Source organism: Amphiura filiformis, chromosome 7 (genome assembly GCF_039555335.1).
Source record: "Amphiura filiformis chromosome 7, Afil_fr2py, whole genome shotgun sequence".
NCBI lineage: Eukaryota > Metazoa > Echinodermata > Ophiuroidea > Amphilepidida > Amphiuridae > Amphiura > Amphiura filiformis.
In genome coordinates this window covers 60,964,591-60,989,853 of record NC_092634.1, presented here as the reverse complement: position 1 = coordinate 60,989,853, position 25,263 = coordinate 60,964,591, and the positions used below count along the sequence as shown (strand labels likewise).

Below are 25,263 nucleotides of genomic sequence, written 5' to 3'. Positions count from 1 at the left end.
CAATGTACTGGGAGCTAGGAGAAGGTTCAGAGAGCACATCTTTTTCAACTTCACCAAGTATACCAGTACCACTGTCAGGACAATATTATTACCTAGCTGGGGGGGTTTACACCCCCAGCTAGGTATTGTAATCGTTCGGGTTCTTCCGAATGAATGTGTTTGTTAGTTTGTTACTGTAATTTGTTATTTAACCTAAGGCACTTAATTAGTTGAAAAGGTAATTAATGACCTGTTGTTTCTGCCAGCCCATGGAATGTATGTGTGGGAGGATTGATGGCTAATATGATTTTGGATGCAGTTAGTTGGAATTGAAAGGTTGTTGCAGCATATGGTTGCAGAATGTTGGTGATTGTGATAGGTGTTTACTATATAGTATTATTGAGGGATTGACATGGTGACAAGAGTTTTATGAGCTAATTACCTAGTTGATGATTTGTGTTTCAATTTTAGTATTGTTGTAGTTTGTGGTTGTAGCCTCATTTTTGTGACATGGTTTGATTTCAGTGTGGAAGATCATGGGTAGATTCAGTGGAAATTTAGTTACTGGGGTTTGAAATCGCATCCCCTGTGAGTGAGGCTGAAGGTATGGATACACAGAGTTTGTTTAATATGTATTGAAACTGACAGAATATGGGAAGCAGTAATGTCATATTTATATAGGTTTTTTTAATAGAAATTTGATTTTTGATATGAACCATGCAGGTGTGTTAAAGGCACTCCTTAACAGTAATTGTAGTATAAATTTATGGGTTTAATATTATGTTTACTATTAAAAGTACTAGTATTAGGCTCTGGCTTATCTTTTGATTTTGATTTTGCACCCGTATTTTACAGACTTTGGTGGTATGTTTGGAAACAGGGGATTAATGAGCCAGGCTTTAAAATGTTTAGCATTTATTTCTGTATGGTTATGTCCGACCTCTTTCTTTGTATTAATGAAAGTGTTCTCTGGCCTCTTTCTTTGTAATGAATGTGTTTTTGGCTTGATTAGTAATTCCAATGTTAGTACCGGTATATGAAACTATCAGATGTGTTTCCTTTGCAGTAGGAACTTTAATTCTTTCAGTGCCATTATCATGGCAGTTAATATCAAACTCTACCTAGCATTTGTTTACAGGCTCTATATTTTGTTTAAGTAAATGATTGTTGAGGGATTTTCTTGTCTTCTGATGTTAGGGTTTTTTGTTTTATACTTATATCTTAGAGTATGTATCTTATTTTGTTTGATTAAAAACATCTTGCATTAAGTTTTATATTTGAATCCCAGTTCCTAATTTGTGTGGTTTAAAACATTAACAATTGGTGTTCTTGTATTTTACAGGGAAATTAAACATGGTTTAAGATTATGCGCAACACAAAAATAGCTTGCAAATGGAATAGGCCTACATAATAGGGATGGATATGTTCCCTCCATTCAGAGACGCTAAAGAGATACATTTGACTAAGAATATTTAGAGCGGCAGAAATATGCAATCCTTCAAGTTTAAAAGCATGAAAATATGAAGTTGATGTAGTGTACGGTTCGAAGATTTGAAAATCATGATGCACTGATAAGTAAAGTTTTGAGACACCGTTATAGTTTGAAGAATACCAAAAATTAGTACGATGGTATATGGAGCTCCAAGATGAATTAGGACTGATTTCTTGAATAGCGTTGTAGAGTATTTGTTAAAGGATTGTAGGGAACAATAGTAGTTCCATGCATTTTGATATAAAATGCCCGACACGTGTTTCGATCCTCTCGTGGGTAGGCGGGATCTCATCAGGAGCGGCCTTATGATACTCAAAAATGTATCTTCCGTGAGATAAAAAGACAATATATATAGTCAGTTCATGCGTTGATTGACGAAATGCACATTATCATGATTATGGTGATTATAATTAATCGTTTCAAGAAGAATAAGGAAGTCACCATTAAAACACTATGTTTTGTACCTTGATGTATGGTTGTAAGAAGTTGAGATGCCGAGATATTCGATATAAAGTTATAAACATTGGTACGGTAGGCATCAATGGTGGAGAGCGTAAAGGTTGTTGACTTGTACTAACTGCTACTACTGTGCAGAAAAAGTTGTGCAATGTACATGTACAGGCAAAATACACGTATGATAATATCGTGGTAACAACATTAATATTATACAGTCTGTCACACCCGAAGGATGAACATGTTGGATTATAATTAAAAACAGCGGTACTGTTCACACCAATAAGAATTAGGAACACAAGACAACAGTAATTTAAATCTTTAAATGATTATTTCATTTAATATGTTCTTAGAATAGTATAATTTATCTTCTGTTGTTCTTTTATATTAACAAAAGTGCATTTACATTATAACATTTTAAACTACATACATACAACTTCTTTCAATAATCTGACTTAATTGATTAGATCCAATCATAAAATCAAACAATTTAAACAAAGTATTATTGTTCAAATGATCAAACGTTAAAGTGGGTAAGAGGTGATTATTCCTTATACTTAATCTCAACTCACATGCAACAATATAATAGGTAAGGTGTAAGGAATCAATCAGCTCTTTTTACCCTAATTGTATTTTACAACAACTGATAAATGCTTAACTGAAAACAAATTGATTTTCTTCAGATAATTCAATAATTGCAACTTATCTGAATGGGTAACATTGACTGATTCACAAAGCAATTTATTTCAATTTAAAAAAAATGATAGCCGAAAATATCAAATAATACACTGACCTATTTTTGAAGTAATTCACTCAAAAATAAATTTCAGTTGAAGTATTGTGATCAATACATCAAATCTTCAATCAATGTTGTGTAATTCAAAATCACATATTAATATCCACACATATAACAATTTAAAATAAATTAAAGGTCCTAGACCATAATTAACAAAATACAAATGCTTCGTTTTGATGAGTATCTTATTCGTGTCTTTCAATATTAAATAGATAACATACACGAATAACAATTTCACATAATAATTAAATATCTTTGATAATGATGTACAAAATTCAACTGCTTCGTTCGATGAGTACCTGAGTTGAGTTGAATATTAGAGTTCTCATTTCATTTCAGTTCAAGTCCATTATTTAATTTTTTTTTTTTTTAAATCAATACCGACATTTTTAAACATATTTAGTTGGAACCATGGTTCGTATGCAGCCGTCCTGGAATTGGTTGATGGTGTGCTGACCACGAATCTCTACAGATTGGTTTTCTTAGTTAGGGTGGCCAAACCGTCACTGATTACAGCTGATTAATTCACAGGGATTTGGTAACGGCAAACATTGTCTGGTTCATGGTTGGATGTATCGGTCGAGAACTGAAACATTTAATAAAATACAATCAATTTCCACCAGTTTGTTTTTAAACTTTAAAATAATACATTAAGAATAACAACATACAGTATCAAGCATGCATATAATTTAACACAATAGCAATAACAATTAAGAGTTTTATAAACTTACTTCATCCGTCAGTTTTGGTGACTTCCAATTCAGTTGCAGATCGCCTTTCAAACTCACACACAGCTGTGCGACTCCAACAGCTCTATCTTCACAACTTCATAGTGTGATGATAATAATTATGCCAACTTATACCACCCTCTGCCTGGGTACAATAATAATTGCAAAGCCTATCTTTGGCTTGGATAGGTCTTATACTGGTATAAAACAAGAACAATTGTGTTCTCACAAAATATACTGATGATGCGATCAATTTTTTCAACGCACACACAAAATATTGTGTTCACTTGACCAAGTCTTGTCTGGAAGTGAGGACTCCCTCTTCACAATGTATGCTTGCCTACAATTAGTTTAACCTTATGCATATTTGATAGTGTTCTATTGTATTATTACACTTGACATAAAATAACAAAAGATGAACAGAATAAGACTGATCCATTTTAATAAACAGGTAAATCACAGGCCTATCAACTGGCAACTCTCAGCTGGTTGACCAAATCATGCACTAAGCTAAAGTTTTCCAAATCACAAAAAAAATAAATGAAAGTTTAATTTTGGTATCTGAACTGACACAGTCCATGCATATGTATTGCCTGTAAAACTGACCATATTATTGAGTTTCAATAAATATCCTCCTGGTACAGCATGAAGTAAAACATTCTTAAGATGACAGAAATGTCAATGTAAAGATGATGAAATTGAAACATTCCAATGCGTAGTCTGTCGTGGTTGTGCTCCGTCTGTACAGTGTACAAGGAGGGTGGAGGTCAAGAAATCAAACGTAGGTGTAGAGGTTAAGTCGTTGGTTGCCATAGACACCGCGTAATCGGTTAACTTCAAAATTGTCCGGGAAAATGTAAAGTTGTGTAGGTAGCGAAGGATCATTTTTGAATATGTTTATCAAGTAAATGGATAAGGTAGTCAAATGCTGATGTAGCACTCTAAAGATCCTAGAGTCCTAATGACAACGGATACTTTGGGACCATAATCCCACCACAAAGTCCCTAAAGGGAGCTAGGGGTGAAAATCAAAACATAATAGGGATGGATATGTTCCCTCCATTCAGAGACGCTAAAGAGATACATTTGACTAAGAATATTTAGAGCGGCAGAAATATGCAATCCTTCAAGTTTAAAACCATGAAAATATGAAGTTGATGTAGTGTACGGTTCGAAGATTTGAAAATCATGATGCACTGATAAGTAAAGTTTTGAGACTCCGTTATAGTTTGAAGAATAACAAAAATTAGTACGATGGTATATGGAGCTCCAAGATGAATTAGGACTGATTTCTTGAATAGCGTTGTAGAGTATTTGTTAAAGGATTGTAGGGAACAATAGTAGTTCCATGCATTTTGATATAAAATGCCCGACACGTGTTTCGATCCTCTCGTGGGTAGGCGGGATCTCATCAGGAGCGGCCTTAAGATGTATGATACTCAAAAATGTATCTTCCGTGAGATGAAAAGACAATATATATAGTCAGTTCATGCGTTGATTGACGAAATGCACATTATCATGATTATGGTGATTATAATTAATCGTTTCAAGAAGAATAAGGAAGTCACCATTAAAACACTATGTTTTGTACCTTGATGTATGGTTGTAAGAAGTTGAGATGCCGAGATATTCGATATAAAGTTATAAACATTGGTACGGTAGGCATCAATGATGGAGAGCGTAAAGGTTGTTGACTTGTACTAACTGCTATATACTACTGTGCAGAAAAAGTTGTGCAATGTACATGTACAGGCAAAATACACGTATGATAATATCGTGGTAACAACATTAATATTATACAGTCCATGCATATGTATTGCCTGTAAAACTGACCATATTATTGAGATCCAAATATCCTCCTGGTACAGCATGAAGTAAAACATTCTTAAGATGACAGAAATTTCAATGTAAAGATGATGAAATTGAAACATTCCAATGCGTAGTCTGTCGTGGTTGTGCTCCGTCTGTACAGTGTACAAGGAGGGTGGAGGTCAAGAAATCAAACGTAGGTGTAGAGGTTAAGTCGTTGGTTGCCATAGACACCGCGTAATCGGTTAACTTCAAAATTGTCCCGGGAAAATGTAAAGTTGTGTAGGTAGCGAAGGATCATTTTTGAATATGTTTATCAAGTAAATGGATAAGGTAGTCAAATGCTGATGTAGCACTCTAAAGATCCTAGAGTCCTAATGACAACGGATACTTTGGGACCATAATCCCACCACAAAGTCCCCTAAAGGGAGCTAGGGGTGAAAATCAAAACATAATAGGGATGGATATGTTCCCTCCATTCAGAGACGCTAAAGAGATACATTTGACTAAGAATATTTAGAGCGGCAGAAATATGCAATCCTTCAAGTTTAAAAGCATGAAAATATGAAGTTGATGTAGTGTACGGTTCGAAGATTTAAACATAAAAGGGAAACATAAACATAATAAAATAGGGATGGATATGTTCCCTCCATTCAGAGACGCTAAAGAGATACATTTGACTAAGAATATTTAGAGCGGCAGAAATATGCGATCCTTCAAGTTAAAAGCATGAAAATATGAAGTTGATGTTATAGTGTACGGTTCGAAGATTTGAAAATCATGATGCACTGATAAGTATAAAGTTCTGAGACTCCGTTATAGTTTGAAGAATACCAAAAATTAGTACGGTGGTATATGGAGCTCCAAGATGAATTAGGACTGATTTCATGAATAGCGTTGTAGAGTATTTGTTAAAGGATTGTAGGGAACAATACTAGTTCCATGCATTTTGATATAAAATGCCCGACACGTGTTTCGATCCTCTCGTGGGTAGGCGGGATCTCATCAGGAGCGGCCTTAAGATGTATGATACTCAATAATGTATCTTCCGTGAGATGAAAAGACAATATATAGTCAGTTCATGCGTTGGTTGACGAAATGCATATTATGGTGATTATAATTAATCGTTTCAAGAAGAATAAGGAAGTCACCATAAAAACACTATGTTTTGTACCTTGATGCATGGTTGTAAGAAGTTGAGATGCCGAGATATTCGATATAAAGTTATAAACATTGGTACGGTAGGCATCAATGGCGGAGAGCGTAAAGGTTGTTGACTTGTACTAACTGCTACTACTGTGCAGAAAAAGTTGTGCAATGTACATGTACAGGCAAAATACACGTATGATAATATCGTGGTAACAACATTGATATTATACAGTCCATGCATATGTATTGCCTGTAAAACTGACCATATTATTGAGATCCAAATATCCTCCTGGTACAGCATGAAGTAAAACATTCTTAAGATGACAGATATTTCAATGTAAAGATGATGAAATTGAAACATTCCAATGCGTAGTCTGTCACGGTTGTGCTCCGACTGTACAGTGTACAAGGAGGGTGGAGGTCAAGAAATCAAACGTAGGTGTAGAGGTTAAGTCGTTGGTTGCCATAGACACCGTAATCGGTTAACTTCAAAATTGTCCGGGAAAATGTAAAGTTGTGTAGGTAGCGAAGGATCATTTTTGAATATGTTTATCAAGTAAATGGATTAGGTAGTAAAAAGCTGATAGCACTCTAAAGATCCTAGAGTCCTAATGACAACGGATACTTTGGGACCATAATCCCACCACAAAGTCCCCTAAAGGGAGCTAGGGGTGAAAATCAAAACATAATAGGGATGGATATGTTCCCTCCATTCAGAGACGCTAAAGAGATACATTTGACTAAGAATATTTAGAGCGGCAGAAATATGCGATCCTTCAAGTTAAAAGCATGAAAATATGAAGTTGATGTTATAGTGTACGGTTCGAAGATTTGAAAATCATGATGCACTGATAAGTAAAGTTCTGAGACTCCGTTATAGTTTGAAGAATACCAACAATTAGTACGGTGGTATATGGAGCTCCAAGATGAATTAGGACTGATTTCATGAATAGCGTTGTAGAGTATTTGTTAAAGGATTGTAGGGAACAATAGCAGTTCCATGCATTTTGATATAAAATGCCCGACACGTGTTTCGATCCTCTCGTGGGTAGGCGGGATCTCATCAGGAGCGGCCTTAAGATGTATGATACTCAATAATGTATCTTCCGTGAGATGAAAAGACAATATATAGTCAGTTCATGCGTTGGTTGACGAAATACACATTATGGTGATTATAATTAATCGTTTCAAGAAGAATAAGGAAGTCACCATTAAAACACTATGTTTTGTACCTTGATGCATGGTTGTAAGAAGTTGAGATGCCGAGATATTCGATATAAAGTTATAAACATTGGTACGGTAGGCATCAATGGCGGAGAGCGTAAAGGTTGTTGACTTGTACTAACTGCTACTACTGTGCAGAAAAAGTAAAACATTCTTAAGATGACAGATATTTGAATGTAAAGATGATGAAATTGAAACATTCCAATGCGTAGTCTGTCACGGTTGTGCTCCGACTGTACAGTGTACAAGGAGGGTGGAGGTCAAGAAATCAAACGTAGGTGTAGAGGTTAAGTCGTTGGTTGCCATAGACACCGTAATCGGTTAACTTCAAAATTGTCCCGGGAACATATCCATCCCTATTATATTATATTATTAAATCTTCGAACCGTACACTATAACATCAACTTCATATTTTCATGCTTTTAACTTGAAGGATCGCATATTTCTGCCGCTCTAAATATTCTTAGTCAAATGTATCTCTTTAGCGTCTCTGAATGGAGGGAACATATCAGCTCATATCCATCCCTATTATGTTTTGATTTTCACCCCTAGCTCCCTTTGGGGGACTTTGTGGTGGGATTATGGTCCCAAAGTATCCGTTGTCATTAGGACTCTAGGATCTTTAGAGTGCTATCAGCTTTTTACTACCTAATCCATTTACTTGATAAACAAAATAAAAAATGATCCTTCGCTACCTACACAACTTTACATTTTCCGGGACAATTTTGAAGTTAACCGATTACGGTGTCTATGGCAACCAACGACTTAACCTCTACACCTACGTTTGATTTCTTGACCTCCACCCTCCTTGTACACTGTACAGTCGGAGCACAACCGTGACAGACTACGCATTGGAATGTTTCAATTTCATCATCTTTACATTGAAATATATGTCATCTTAAGAATGTATTACTTCATGCTGTACCAGGAGGATATTTGGATCTCAATAATATGGTCAGTTTTACAGGCAATACATATGCATGGACTGTATAATATCAATGTTGTTACCACGATATTATCATACGTGTATTTTGCCTGTACATGTACATTGCACAACTTTTTCTGCACAGTAGTAGCAGTTAGTACAAGTCAACAACCTTTACGCTCTCCACCATTGATGCCTACCGTACCAATGTTTATAACTTTATATCGAATATCTCGGCATCTCAACTTCTTACAACCATGCATCAAGGTACAAAACATAGTGTTTTAATGGTGACTTCCTTATTCTTCTTGAAACGATTAATTATAATCACCATAATGTGCATTTCGTCAACCAACGCATGAACTGACTATATATTGTCTTTTCATCTCACGGAAGATACATTATTGAGTATCATACATCTTAAGGCCGCTCCTGATGAGATCCCGCCTACCCACGAGAGGATCGAAACACGTGTCGGGCATTTTATATCAAAATGCATGGAACTAGTATTGTTCCCTACAATCCTTTAACAAATACTCTACAACGCTATTCATGAAATCAGTCCTAATTCATCTTGGAGCTCCATATACCACCGTACTAATTTTTGGTATTCTTCAAACTATAACGGAGTCTCAGAACTTTACTTATCAGTGCATCATGATTTTCAAATCTTCGAACCGTACACTATAACATCAACTTCATATTTTCATGCTTTTAACTTGAAGGATCGCATATTTCTGCCGCTCTAAATATTCTTAGTCAAATGTATCTCTTTAGCGTCTCTGAATGGAGGGAACATATCCATCCCTATTATGTTTTGATTTTCACCCCTAGCTCCCTTTAGGGGACTTTGTGGTGGGATTATGGTCCCAAAGTATCCGTTGTCATTAGGACTCTAGGATCTTTAGAGTGCTATCAGCTTTTTACTACCTAATCCATTTACTTGATAAACATATTCAAAAATGATCCTTCGCTACCTACACAACTTTACATTTTCCCGGGACAATTTTGAAGTTAACCGATTACGGTGTCTATGGCAACCAACGACTTAACCTCTACACCTACGTTTGATTTCTTGACCTCCACCCTCCTTGTACACTGTACAGTCGGAGCACAACCGTGACAGACTACGCATTGGAATGTTTCAATTTCATCATCTTTACATTGAAATATCTGTCATCTTAAGAATGTTTTACTTCATGCTGTACCAGGAGGATATTTGGATCTCAATAATATGGTCAGTTTTACAGGCAATACATATGCATGGACTGTATAATATCAATGTTGTTACCACGATATTATCATACGTGTATTTTGCCTGTACATGTACATTGCACAACTTTTTCTGCACAGTAGTAGCAGTTAGTACAAGTCAACAACCTTTACGCTCTCCGCCATTGATGCCTACCGTACCAATGTTTATAACTTATATCGAATATCTCGGCATCTCAACTTCTTACAACCATGCATCAAGGTACAAAACATAGTGTTTTAATGGTGACTTCCTTATTCTTCTTGAAACGATTAATTATAATCACCATAATGTGCATTTCGTCAACCAACGCATGAACTGACTATATATTGTCTTTTCATCTCACGGAAGATACATTATTGAGTATCATACATCTTAAGGCCGCTCCTGATGAGATCCCGCCTACCCACGAGAGGATCGAAACACGTGTCGGGCATTTTATATCAAAATGCATGGAACTAGTATTGTTCCCTACAATCCTTTAACAAATACTCTACAACGCTATTCGTGAAATCAGTCCTAATTCTTCTTGGAGCTCCATATATACCACCGTACTAATTTTTGGTATTCTTCAAACTATAACGGAGTCTCAGAACTTTACTTATCAGTGCATCATGATTTTCAAATCTTCGAACCGTACACTATAACATCAACTTCATATTTTCATGCTTTTAACTTGAAGGATCGCATATTTCTGCCGCTCTAAATATTCTTAGTCAAATGTATCTCTTTAGCGTCTCTGAATGGAGGGAACATATCCATCCCTATTAAATTTTAAAACGCTTGAAATATCACAAACAAATAGGCCTATGTTAATAAATAACATAAATACAAGCTCAAACCGTTGGGGTTCGATAATGAACCCCACAAAACTAACCGAGTATATGGAAAATGCCATACGGCCGAGCGGTTTTGCCAGCTCTCTCCGACCATCATGCCACTCGCCGCCTGCCAATATAAGACACATAGCATAACATTTAAAAAACTCAAACTCAGACTATTACACTTTGGACTCATCCTGCATTACGCTACTCGCCTCCTCTTCGTCTCAGTATCCCCAGCCATTACTCGTTGACTGCCGATAAACGTCCCAATAAATCGGACTTAGTCACCGGTCAGTTCTCATGATAGATATCCATGGCTAACGATGGTTAACTATGAAAACATGTTAAAGGACATCAAGAAAATTTTCTAAGTTATTTATTTTGAGCTCTTTCGAGTATCGACGAGTAATGGATATATTCTGTAGATTTAGGTTTTGTCTGTGACTGCTAATGTGAGGCCGTCGTAGGTCGTACGGGGCTCAAACCACTGGGTGGGTGTAGTTCTGTCCTGGCAAGAAGAAGTTTATGTTCGTTAAGTCATCCGACCCCGGGGCCCCCTCCCAGGGGTCATTTGAGGTCAAATGACTAAAAACTGTCATATGGGCATGAAACTAGGTCGTACGGGACTCAAACTCGGTGGGTGGGTGACGTTCTGTCCTGGCAAGAAGATGTTTATGTTCGTTAAGTCATCCGACCCTGGGGCCCCCTCCCAGGGGTCATTTGAGGTCAAATGACTACAAACTGTCATATGGGCATGAAACTAGGTCGTACGGGACTCAAACTCGGTGGGTGGGTGTAGTTCTGTCCTGGCAAGAAGATGTTTATGTTCGTTAAGTCGTCCGACCCCGGGGCTCCCTCCCAGGGGTCATTTGAGGTCAAATTACTAAAAACTGTCATATGGGCATGAAACTAGGTCCTACGGGGCTCAAACTCGGTGGGTGGGTGTAGTTCTGTCCTGGCAAGAAGATGTCTATGTTCGTTAAGTCATCCGACCACGGGGTCCCCTCCCAGGGGTCATCTAAGGTCAAATTACTAAAAAGTGTCGTATGGGCATGAAACTTGGTAGGTACAGTCAACATTTAAAGCAGCATTTTTGAAGGTCATTTTGGGGTCATCCAAGGTCACCACGGGTCATCTGAGGTCAAATTAGTAAAAGCTCATATATGGGCATGAAACTTGGTAGGTACAGTCAACATTTAGAGTTATAAGTTTAGGTCATTTTGGGGTCATCCAATGTCACCCTGGGGTCATCTGAGGTCAAATTAGTAAAATTGTCATATGGGCATGTCACCATCAGCCTGGTAATCGCGCCCAGACGAGAACCGCCAAATATGGGTAACCGCCTAGTCTATTTTAAAACTGATGCATCAATGACTATGTTCATCATGTCATATAGAGGCCTTGCATGCGACGTATCATCCCGTAAATATGGCGGACTACTCAAATGCATTCAACAAAAGCATGATTGCAATCTACCGTGACAGTTCGTCTCACACACATAATCCTGCACTACGATCAAATAGGTTGATGACAACATTTGATTGAATGGACTGCACTCCGCCATAACTACGGTGAAGGACACCGGTTGAAAACCTTTGTTTGGAGCCAATCAATAATTTCATGCAGGGCCTCTATTGTATCATTCTCACATAGATATAGAAATACTAAATTCGTTCACTATCTATATTTTTACTTCTAGTAGAGCTCCAATCTAAGGGTTAAAGTTATGTTTTAGGTTAGGTTAGGATTTTTTAAAGTACCCAGTACAGTGAACCTTATGGTACAAATGCGCGCGAAAATTTTAGCATAGGCCTATTGAAACTAAACTGGTGAAATATGGGACAAAAGTGGAATAAATTCGCGCAAAGCGCTAAAAATGGCATTATGTGGCTATAAAATGGCCAAATATGAGGTTAATTTCGACACAAACCAATACACAGGCGTCAATATTGGGGGGTGATTATATTGACCATCCCCCCTGGCAAAATATTGGGGGCATTTATCCCCCCAGCCACCCCCGATCTACGCCTATGTAATTTAGAGCCCTGTGACTCCATCGGTCTCCCTCTCCCTCTCTCTCCTTCCCCCCCCCCCTCCTTTTTTTTTCTTCCTCCCTATGCGATACGTAATCTATTTCCTCTTCTTTCTATATCTAACCTCCTTGGGCCTACATATTAGTACTGATATATCATACGCTGGCGAAATTACGTAATTAATCGGATTAATTAACATACTGAGAAATAGGTGAAAACAATTTTGACAAAAGGAGTTGTCCTTGTCAATTTGTAGACATGTACTTTTGATTATTTACATAGCTTCTTCTCCAATCACTGTGTAAAACATCCATCCAAAAATCTGATTGCTATTATTATATGGATGAATGGACATATCACAAAAGGATTGCTTATCTCAATAGGGCATGTACTTAAGCATTTTTTTTAACTGACCGGCGTTATTGGGCGTTTTATCGGAGGTCACCGAGTAATGCCGAAGATCAAAATCGATTTTATGTATTGTGTATGTATCATAGGACGCTCGTATTAATTGTCTCTATGCGCTTGAGAATTCAACAATATAAATAATGGTAGCTCTATTATAATACACATTAATGTTTTAAGCAGATAAAATTCCAAAATATAATACGTTTTCTGCCTTTGCTTGTCACGTGGTAGGCCTATGTTGAAGTTGCGATTATATTTTTAAATAAGTTTCAGCTGAATAACAAGAAGACAAGTGGCCTAGTGGTCTAAGGCGCTAGGCTCATAGAGTACTAAGCGTTGCGCCGTGAGTTCGAACCCCGCCTCTGCCAAACTTTAAAAGAAGTAAATTAAAATTTGACTTTTTTAATTTCATATTTGGGAAATGTGACTGGGAGAATTTATGTATGGTGTGGAGTGGTGTGATAGGGCATGTACTTTAACTGGCCGGCGCGGTCCGGTGACTAAGTCTTTATTGGGCGTTTTATCGGCAGTCAACGAGTAATGAAACACAAAAACGATTTTAAAACGTTTTAAATAAGTTATATTTTGGGTTTTGGTTTAGGTAAAAACGTTTTAATAACATTAAAATGTCGGGTTATATAAAAGTCACGAAATCGTTTAAAACGTTTTGTATGAAAACACACTACAACAATATTTTTAAAATGGTTTCTAAATGACATTGTAAACTATTTTTGCAAACATTTTTGGCCAAATATTTTGTCAACACTTAAATAAAATTATGTTAAAATATTTGCACCCAGCAAACAAAGAAATGTTCTTAAAATGTTTTTTTACAAAACGTTTTAATAACATTTAAATGTCGAGTTATAAAGGACGTGAAAACATTTTAAAAACGTTATTGTAAATATTTTGGGCAAACATTTCTTGCAAAAATGTTTTTGGAATGTTATTAAAACGTTTTTATACCCTTTATATAACCCGACATTTAAACGTTTTCTGTAAAATATGTGTGTTTGCTGTGCAGTAAATTACCAACAAATGTTATTTAATGTTATGAAAACGTTTTATACCATTAATGTACCCTTTATATAACCCGACATTTAAACGTTTTCTGGCAACCTTTTATAACCTTTTGCGAATGATGTCGAAAACGTTTTGTGTTTGCTGGGTCACTGTTCTATGTTCTATGAACAATATCGGTTCTATTTTGGAAATGTATGCTTGTTTAAGGCAGCTGTGTAATCTCAGACATGCATGTAGTCAAAGTCCCATAACTTATTAACTATTATTAACTAATTGTTCACGTAAGGTATTATATGAAAGTATACAAGATTTTTATCCGCCATAAAAAATGCTACATTTATTGAGTCATCGTGTACCTAAATCGTCATTTCACGGAGAAAATAAGCATTAAAATAATGGCCGTTGAAGTTTCAAGTGGTCGCATTTTTCACTATGATCGAAGCTCATAGGAGAATAAGGCAACTCTCGTTTTTTCAACTTAAGATTAGTTAAACATTGGGTAAGTCAGTCCCTTGAGAAGTTTGATCGAAATCCATTCATAACTTAATCTTTAAATCTTTAAAACTTTAAAAAAACCATTTTATCAGCTAAAACGGAGCCATTTGACACGTAGGTTTTTGTGAAATCAGTACTTCCATATAGGATGCGCCACGCATGCAGATAAGCGTCGCGTATGCGTAGCGTATCTGTGCGTAAACAAATTGCGAAACTACGTAACGCGATGCGTTGTTGCGCGCTTGTACTCCACTGGTACCATAGACATTGGATGGTACAACAAATAATTATTTCATTTCCTTTAAATTGCGAACACGAGTGAAAAAGTGAAATAAAATCCATAAAATAGTGCAGTTGGGGTTTACAAATCTGGATTTTCTTTCCTTGTATCTAAAAAAAACAGTACAAAGTACATACATATTTAAAAAAATCTCAATTTCGCGAAAGAAAAAACATCTATAGTACACAGTCACGTTAAGGAGTGGGGTATGAACGTTTGGACAGTATTTATTGTGGGACATGAGAGCACATCAGATATATCGAATTGCATTCGGATTTCTGAATACGAAGAATATCCTTCTGATATCAAATAAATGTTGTTATTATTATCGCTGTTTTTTTTAAATTGCAGTAAGCTGATTGGCGTAGGAAAATGGTCAACAAGCAATTGATATCTGCTGCTCTGGCTGTATATGCTATTTGCAATATCATTGTTATCAGCTTCTGGGTGACGAATAGCTACACATACAAAGGACACGCTAGTCAGGTACTAAAGGGAACTAAAAAATAAAAATAAAAACCTTAATAATAAAATAATTTCACATCCCATGATGTTGGGACAATGCTGGTTTTTTTTTTCTATTGGTTTGCAAAAGGCTTTTGATTCAGATCATTCTTGAACCAGTCAATTATTAGACGACTCCAAGACGAGTAACTGTGTTCAAATGAGCAATGATGGATTCAAACATAGGTGTTAGGGTGCGTGCATGTGTGTAGGGGTGTTTATGTGTATATATGTAAGTAGTGTAATTGTAAACCAATATAAGTGAGGACATTATTCTATATTATATGTACAATGTGAGGACAGTAAACAAGTGAGGACCATTTTGATGTCCTCGCATTTCCATGGTGTCAAGGCCACTGTGCTTTGTTGCCCTGTGGGCTCTTATGTATTGGAACTCACATGGAGTGTTTAGTCATCGTAAGCGTATGGTAGTCTCCGGTCTCAGGCCTAACTGGCCCTGCCACTTTGATGTTTTTGTTGATATTGGGCCCGGGATATTGGGCACCTAGTATCAACAGAAACATCAAGGCCGCAGGGCCGGCAGGCCCGATGCCGGAGACTCCCATACTACGCCTAAACACTCCAAGTGAGTTCCAATACAGATGGGCCCACAGAGCAGGAAACCACAGTGACATTGACACCATAGAATAATACTTTTTTGTACCGGCCAGCCACAGCTGGCCGGTACTTATTAATTGGCTCAAGTTTGTTGTTGTTTCTAACTTTCTATTAGATAGTGTATGAACAAAACAGAAAATATTGTCAAAAAATGATCGAGTTGTCAAGGCAAATAGAAATACCAAAATTGGTGTGTGAAGACAACAGATGTTTTGAGTTGATTTTGCATTACTAAAGTAAAATTAGTATAATATTTTAGGAACTTTCTTTCTAAATTGAAAATTTGTCAAATTCGCTGGTCCTCTTACCATGCACATTGACCTTTTAGAGTATACAGCACAGGGGACAATATAATACTCAGTACAAGTTCCAATATCTGTGATGTGTCAGTGTGTGGTCATAGTGCTTTTCAAGCAGGGTCAAGGTTATCTAAAAGCAATCTTGCTATAAGTTAATGAAACTGTTTTGATATCATTATATCTATTCCAGAAAACTTACACATGAAAATTAATTGGAAATTGGTGGGAGAGAATAATTGGCAGGACAGTTGGTTCTACATTTAGGAGTTTCATAGGATAATAATTAGATGTTAGGATAGAAGAGGGTGTAATGTTATGCCCTTAATCAAAAGCCTGCTGCAAAAGCTATTTGCACTCACACATGATAAACAATTACCTTCTTTTTGATAAGTTGATTAACTTCATATATTTTGGTATAATAATGATGACATAAATCAGAACAAAATTAATACAATAGCTTTTGGGTTTCAGTATGTGTAGTCCTATAATATATGTGTTGTTTATATAGTTCTAAAAAATATTCTTGATATAGTGTTTAATATTCTGTATGTTTAAATTTTCAAAACCCGATTGTTATGAATGTATCTATACTAAAAGATGCGAATGTTGTTTGCTTTTAAAAATTTCATTTGTGCAATCACAATTATACTATATAGACAGTTTTGACGAAAGTATAGTGTGAAAGAAGAATACAAAACAGGGTGTAACATAAACTATTGGGAAAATCGCTAATGAATTAGCTTCCGAAAATCGTAAGGATGTAGAAGGGATCACATCACATTTGGTACCAAATGATCACATTTGGTGCCAAATGTTTGGAATTTATTTCATCTTATTTCAAATGTATCTAACAACGTAAAGACTGATTTTGAGAGAATAGCAACAAATGGAATTTGGCTCAAAATACAACCATAATCTTTACACTTAAAAATTATTTTTACTGTATATTTATATTTTAAAAACGAAATCTTATGTTACTCATTGTAATTCATCCTTTTGCCGGTACATCCCTTTTTAAAGGGATTTTTATTTAAAACCCCATAGTTTCACTCATTCTTCAAGCCCTGTCCGTTATCAGGGGTTTTATTTGTAGTTTAAGGTTCTTTATATGTATCCATATTTCGTGGCAATTACTTTTTCTTGCCATGCGGGATAATCTAGTTGGATATCCATATTTAGCGCACACCAACATCGCCCGGTTATTACATTAGTACAGCCTGAGACACTGAAAGGAATACACGGGATCGATACACGTAAATGTGCTATGCACGATTGATATTCAGACGATAAATCTTTTGATACCGGGGCACAGTGTCATCGGCCCGATATCTTCATGGCAGAAAATGCCATGGTAGGGTGAATCCACAGCCACGAACATGCGCGTACGCAGGAATTTTTCAAGGGGGGTGTGATGATAAAAATACTAAGGGGGGAGTCTGAGGTGGGATGTGCCCCCCTCAGAATTAGAAACTTTTGGAAAATGAAGACCTAATTGAAGCGATTTGGTGGACAATTTTGGCACTATTAGTGTGTAAAATTTTAATTGAAAAAGCCGAAAATTTGTGAAATGACGGTCCATGAAGCCTTTCGTGAACAAGTTTTTTCTTCAGTTGTAGGCCTATAAATTGTGTTAAACACAAATTGGTAAATATCGAAAGCACTGAGAATCAAAAATGGCTGCTTGTTTATCCACTGTGCAGGGGGGTGTCTGAGGGGGATGTGCCCCCTCAGAATTAAAAACCTTTGCAAAATGAAGACCTAATTGAAGCGATTTGGTGGATCATTTTGGGACTATTAGCATGATTAGTGTGTAAAATTTTAGTTTGAAAAAGCCGAAAATTGGTGAAATAACGGTACATGAAGCCTTTCGTGAACATGAGTTTTGCCTCCTGCAGAAGTTCGAAAATTTTGCAAAATGAAGGTCCGATTGAAGCCATTTGGTGCATAATTTTTACACTATTTAAATCATTGCTTCAAACAGAAAAAAGGGCCCGAACTCAATTTGCACAATTAAAACCTTTTACGTATGTTGCCGGGGTAGGGTCCGGGGGTAGGGTGTGGGGTGTGATGTGGAGAGGTGTTGGTTTTAACATCATAAGGCCCTATATCCATGTCAATTAACAATTAAAACCTTTACGTACGTACGTTACCAGGGTAAAGGTGTAATGATGTGGGGGGTGTTAACACTGATGTATTGACACATTTACGTACAGCTGCGTACGTTTCCGGTCAATACCGGGTATAGGCCTAGGGGTGAGATAAATTTGTGTGGGCGGGGTAGTATGTAATAATATGTCCCATATGCCTTGCTCATCTCCTCCTCTCCTCTTCCCATTTCCCCCTCTCTCCCCTCTCTCTCTCTCTCTCTCTCTCTCTCTCTCTGTCTCTCTCTTTCTTTGCCTTTTCTCCCCCATTTTAATTTTTTTGGACAGATCCAAGGGGTGTTTCACACCGTAACACCCCCCTGCGTACGCCAATGGCCACGAATGGCGATTGTGTTCCCACCTGTTTAATAGCTTTTAAACACATAATAGGCTGAAGGACATCCGACTAAGGCTAATGACATTAGCTGTTTACGGTCAGCGAGCATACATACGCCATTGTCATATGCTTTTAACTGCCTTTACGATAGACTCCTACACAGTCAGTTTGTGTCAGTCGGTCTGACACTCGTCGATCCTGTATGTTCGTGATAGCCACATACAGTCTGGCCCGAGACAACCCCCACGAGGGTCTACGCTGCGCTATATAAAATCTGATGATTTTGGTCACTTTTTCAGCTCAAGACGCACGCTAGTTTTTCAAAGCGCAACCTAAGGGAGTGTTCAGAAATACTTTGGTGGGGGGGGCTGGTCTTCCTCAAATTTTTCGCTCGAAAACTTTTTTGACCCCCCCCCCCTCGATGGACCGCTAAACTTTTTTGACCCCCTCTTTTGACAGACAAAACTTTTTGACCCCCCTCCCCATTATCGTATAACAAACATACTTAATAGTCTTGTTTCCAGTGGTATGGTATCTGGGACACATGTCATTGAGGGAGGCAAATGTTTGAAACATTCCCGGTGCATGGGACAATTGCACATGAAATACAAGCACAAGGAAATTTTCATTTTATACTTTTAGATTTGTCCCAAATCAGGGTGTTTATCTGATTTTACAGGGATAAATGAAATAGATGATTTATTTGGAGGTTCATAGGCACATCAGCATAATTTTGATTCGTGGCTATTATGATAGTACAAATGCGCGCGAACTGCGCCAAAAATTTGGCCATATTGAAGCTTGAATGGTCAAATATTGTTAAAATTTGAACTAATTTATAAAGCTATAATGGTCAAATATGAGATTAATTTGGTCACGCAAATGTACACAGGTATCAGTTTTGGCCCCCAAAGACCGTGGTACCTGGGCCTGTGCCCACTCTGCCCTATGGTAAATCTACCCATGGGCCTATGTGTACAAAATAATTTTGCAATGAGAAATAGTAAACTGAAGTGTGCAGTTTACGTGCAAAGAAATCCAATTTATTTGCAATATTTTCTTGATTTAGTTGTATTTTGATCAGATTGGTACGGTAGCCTACTTTGAAGAGATATAACATTCTATGATAAAAAGTGCCAGTATTTCTTAGACCAACCCAGATGTTGCTGATCATCTTTAATGTTATATTAATTAATAGATATGTGTACACTAAGTGCCATCATTGTTTCAAACAAAAGCACTGAAAACCCCAACTTGCCCGTATTAAAAGTGATATAGAGGGTGTTAATGCGCGCGAAGCGCGCGAAAATGTTGGGTTTTGAAGAGGAAAACTTTTTTGCCCCCCCCCCCTTTCCTACCACCTAAAACTTTTTGGTCCCCCCCTCTTTTAAGGTCCAAAACTTTTTGGCCCCCTCCCTTTTACCAGCCCCCCCACCAAAGTATTTCTGAACACTCCCTAACGAAGATAATATATGTTGAACATATATGTTCAAGTGCAAGGAACCACATCTGGTTTCTTTATACGAAATCATTTACGGGAGATATTCATCATTTTCCACCCCGCACACCGACATCGCCCGGTTAACCGAGGGCACGGTGGCTCAGTGGTTACGGCCTTGGACTCATAATCTGAGAGCTTGCTCGACGTGCGTGGGTTCGATTCCCCGTCCCACCACCGTGTTGCGCCCTTGGGCAAGGCGCTTTGCCTCGCTTGCCTCACCCCACCCAGGTGCAATGGGAAGCTGTTAGGGGTAGTCACAGTCGTTGTACTGATGGACCCTGCGCCACTTGTAGGCTGCAAACGTGGTTCCGACATATTCTAATGACGGCGGAATAAATGTAAAGCGCTTAGAGGCATAAAGCGCTATATAAATGTCTACATTTATTTATTTATTTATTTATTTATTTATAATTACATTAGTACAGCCAAGGACACTGAAATGAATACACGGGATCGATACACGTAAATGTGATATGTACGATTGATATTCAGACGATAAATCTTTTGATACCGGGGTGGAAAATGATGAATATCTCCCGTAAATGATTTCGTATAAAGAAACCAGATGTGGTTCCTTGCACTTGAACATATATGTTCAACATATATTATCTTCGTTAGGTTGCGCTTTGAAAAACTAGCGTGCGTCTTGAGCTGAAAAGTGACCAAAATCATCAGATTTTATATAGCGCAGCGTAGACCCTCGTGGAGGTAGTCTCGGGCCAGACTGTATGTGGCTATCACGAACATACAGGATCGACGAGTGTCAGACCGACTGACACAAACTGACTGTGTAGGAGACTATCGTAAAGGCAGTTAAAAGCCGTGTATGACAATGGCGTATGTATGCTCGCTGACCGTACAGAGGTCAGTCACAGGCTAATGTCATTAGCCTTAGTCGGATGTCATTCAGCCTATTATATGTTTAAAACTATTAAACAGGTGGGAACACAATGGCCATTCGTGGCTGTGGATTCACCCTACCATGGCATTTTCTGCCATGAAGATATCGGAGAGATGACACTGTGTAGCGGTAATATAAAGTCTGCACAAAAAGAAACTCAGCTGTTATAAACACGACTATAGCTTCAGAACTAATAATTGTTTTCAAAATATTTTAACATAGAGGGAAGGATGAATTATTTACACGCATTTTGATACCACATTTGTCAAATGTTGTTCAATATTAACAACACAGTAGTGTTTTTAAAGAGAAATACCCGATTTTAAAAAGCCTTTAAAAGTTGCAGTTTACAGCGATCAATGGTTATTATGCCAGCACGGTAGCACGTAAAGCCCGCCATTATCTTCACGCTCACTTCAAAATCAATACAAATAGCTGCAACTTTTATATTCGGCTATTTTTCTACCAAAACACTGCTGCATTGTTAATATTGAACAAAATTGGACAAATTAGGTATCAAAGTGCGCGTAAATAAACCAGTCTTCTTTTTATGTTGAAATAATGTGAAAACAATTATTAGTTCCGAAGGTATAGGCGTGTTTATAACAGCTGAGTTTCTTTTTGTGCAGACTTTATATATTATATACAGAGCCCGTCATTTATTATCATTTGTTCTTTGTTCTCACAACATCTCATCGCTCTGGTCTAAGTGTCCTATGTAAGTTGCTGTAGATCTGAAGTAATTTTATTCTATTTTATTTAAGATTATATAGGAGTATATTATATTTTTTATTTACTCAGTTTAATTGTGTTTTGTTTATGTAAGCTCGTTTCCACATCGTCGGTTTGTTTTGCTCTGTGCTGGGCTTTGCTTGGCCTACATCTTACTTATCGATGTGGTATCGATCTCCTTGTTTATACTTTTTCCTTTGTTGTTATTTTACACTGGTCCTACACACGTAGAGTCGTGCCTATTGTTTTTGCTTTCGTTTTTTGTGTGTTCCACTCTGCGTGTGTGGTCCCTATTTAATTAATTATTATTTATTTTACTTTAATTATTTATTTCTGTGTTTCACTGGTCCGACATGTACATTTTTTGCTGCTTGTTTATCGACCGTCACTCATTGTGTGCTACGCATTTTCTTGTTCATGTCGTACCTTTTAACTTTGGTTTATTTATTATTATTTAGTTCCCGTATAAATTATTTGTAGTTGAGTTGCCTGATGAAGACATAGTCGAAAGCTTGCAATTATCAATATCAATAAAGTTACTGCTACGTCCGTCATATCACATTTCTCCCGTGCATTTATTATTTCCGGTATGACAACCTCAACGTATATACATCATCAAATTTCTCACAATATTATATATAGCGATAATATATATTATATATAATATATTCATTTTCAATTAAAAATAGAATCGTGATACTCCGTGGCTCAGATTTAAATTCTACGCTGCCAGCAATACACATGACACGAGTGCTGTCTTCAGAGCTGATAATGTTTCGGTGAGTTTGTAATTAATTTTTTTAAATAAAAAAATGACCCCATCTTAAACACGACGTGCTTTGATGTAAGTACCGATTAGTACCAGTAAGAAACCCAAATTTGTTTTGTTGAATAAAGAGAGACATACAATCCTTGACAGATTTGCCCTAAGAGCTATTCAGATGTTTTCTTTAAATAGTTGCATCCATTCACACTCATACAGACAATTGAAAAATGTCAATTATCACTTTGTGATTAAAGAATTTAACTTTACACTAATTTTTCGCTCACCTGGAACGTTTTCACTAGTTCGACTAGCGTCTTCAGTAGATGCTGTAGGTGATGCTGTGATGATATCTTGTCTACAGTCGGGAAGATATCTTCTCAGTAGACAAGATATCATCACAGCATCACCAATTCACCACCCGCTGAAGACGCTAGTCGAACAAGTGAAAACGTTCCAGGTGAGCGAAAAATAGTGTCATTTTATCTACCACTACGTTTGAATATCCACTCGTATATCACTTTGTAGTTTGAAAATTTAATGCACAGATTTTTATTTGCAGCTTTTTTATGCGTATTTACGTATTAATATCACCTGATGTTTTTTACTCCGTTCTAAGACGTAGATATCTTATCCACCGCGATGCCCTCAATTTTTCTCGAATATCTACTTTTTGCATGATTGTAATGCCCAATATCACGTGATAGACTAAGCCTGAAGTGCTTTAATTACGGTAAAATCATTAAATCATTGACGTATAAATTGTGTGCATGTCGCTATTGGTCTTATTTATACGTCCCAGTTGCGTGAAGCTCCGCTCAATAATACATGTATACGATCGTAGAGCTAATACACGCATTGTTGGCGCTGGAATGAAATAGCAATTTTCTTCGTTTTACCTCATTTGTTTGGCTCAAAATAAAGGGGATAATGTGATCAGTGAAAACTAATATTTAAATAGGGATATATTCCTTATGCAAATCCCATACTGCTTAAATTACGACATCACATCATAACATGAATGTCGAATCTTTTTTCATTGATTTGTAAAAGGCTTTTGATTCAGATGAAACTTGTACCGTTCCACGATTTGACAACTCCGAGCATCCATCTTATGTAACCTGCAAGCGTATTAAGCCTTTCAAAGGTTCCTGTGAAACTGCCAACAAAATATTTCATTCTGAACCAACTCCGACTTGCAGTCATCAAAAATCTTATGACATATGCCGAATACAAGTGAGTTTTTATCGTTTCTAAAACAAACTACAATGATGGTTTGCTTATACAGAAATGTAATGTATTTTACAAGTTAAATTAGAAATACATATTTTAAACACTTGATGATTAATTAATTTTAATAGTAAATATTTCACTTATAAGGCCTTTTACTGTTAAAGTTCCAATTAATTATTGTAAAGCACGATATTTCGCGTGATTAAAAACATTGCGTTTTAGTTAGTTTATTCTTTCTTTATTGCGGGTAAGGGGTAACAACTTCAGTGACCAGCACTGCTTTCCAAGCAGGCCCTCAGTTAATACAAAACATAATATTCATAGTATAATACAGTATACGCTAGTATAATAGTACACAAAAGTGATACAATATGAGATAAAAAATGCAATAACAATAAGGAATTCATACAATATACTTTAACATGAAATGAGAACATTTGTTTTGAATTGTCTCAAAGACATATTTTCCATATCAGTTCTTATCATTGGTGATAAATTGTTCCAAATATGCGCAGCTCTGACGTGAAATGTACGCAAACCAGAATTAGTGTTGTATTTTGGAACAATCAATGTGTTAGAAGAATGATTTCTGGTTACATGAGAATGAGTATTATGAACAAATTCAAACTGAGATGATAAATATGTAGGACTTAGATTTCTTAAACATTTAAATGTAAGAATAAGCATATGATTTTTCCACCTGTCACTTAGTTGGATCCACCCAACTGAGTTTAACATATCTATTATTGGCGTCCTAATATCAGCAGATAGAATTGTTCTAGCTAAACTATTTTGTAAAATTACACCACACTGAACTAGCATTATCAAAATTTGGAGTTACAAGAGCATTTGATAACATAACAAGAGTGTGATGTGGAAGGAAATACCTACAACTCCTAATAATACCAATTCGTTTTGACACATTTTTAGATAAATAATCAATGTGTGAGGACCATGACATATTGCAATCAAATTTAACTCCCAGATATTTGAACTCATCAACCTTTTCAATAATGCAATTGTTGTATATGAACTTTACATTATTAAATTTATTTATAATATGATTGTTACCAAGGATCATTAATTTAGTTTTATCTACATTTAAAATAAGTTTGTTAGCTGTTAACCACCTTGCTACGTTACACATGTTTGACTGCAATGTGCTTGGAGATCAACTTCATTCTTAGCTCGACATATCAAGGTTGTGTCATCAGCGTACATGACTATTTTGCAATTTACAGTTGATGGTAAACAATTTACAAAATTATAAAGAGCCATGGTCCTAAAATTGATCCCTGTGGAATACCTATATTGATATCTTCAAAATTTGAAACAGTAGAATTTACATTAACAGCCTGAGAC

General features: G+C 36.7%; 1 protein-coding gene across 4 annotated transcripts in view; it reads left to right on the top strand.

Moving 5' to 3' along the window:
- The window catches only part of LOC140157427 (uncharacterized), a 38,755-nt gene that overhangs the window by 5,667 nt on the left and 7,825 nt on the right, over nucleotides 1-25,263 (top strand). For all 4 annotated transcript variants that reach the window (XM_072180623.1, XM_072180625.1, XM_072180626.1 and 1 more), the window contains exons 2-4: nucleotides 15,221-15,355; nucleotides 22,595-22,684; nucleotides 23,722-23,904. Coding sequence is in view for 2 of the 4 variants with exons in the window: in XM_072180625.1 (XP_072036726.1) it covers nucleotides 15,242-15,355; nucleotides 22,595-22,684; nucleotides 23,722-23,904 (387 nt within the window). In the remaining 2 variants the exon portion in view is untranslated. The remainder of the gene's footprint in view (nucleotides 1-15,220; nucleotides 15,356-22,594; nucleotides 22,685-23,721; nucleotides 23,905-25,263) is intronic.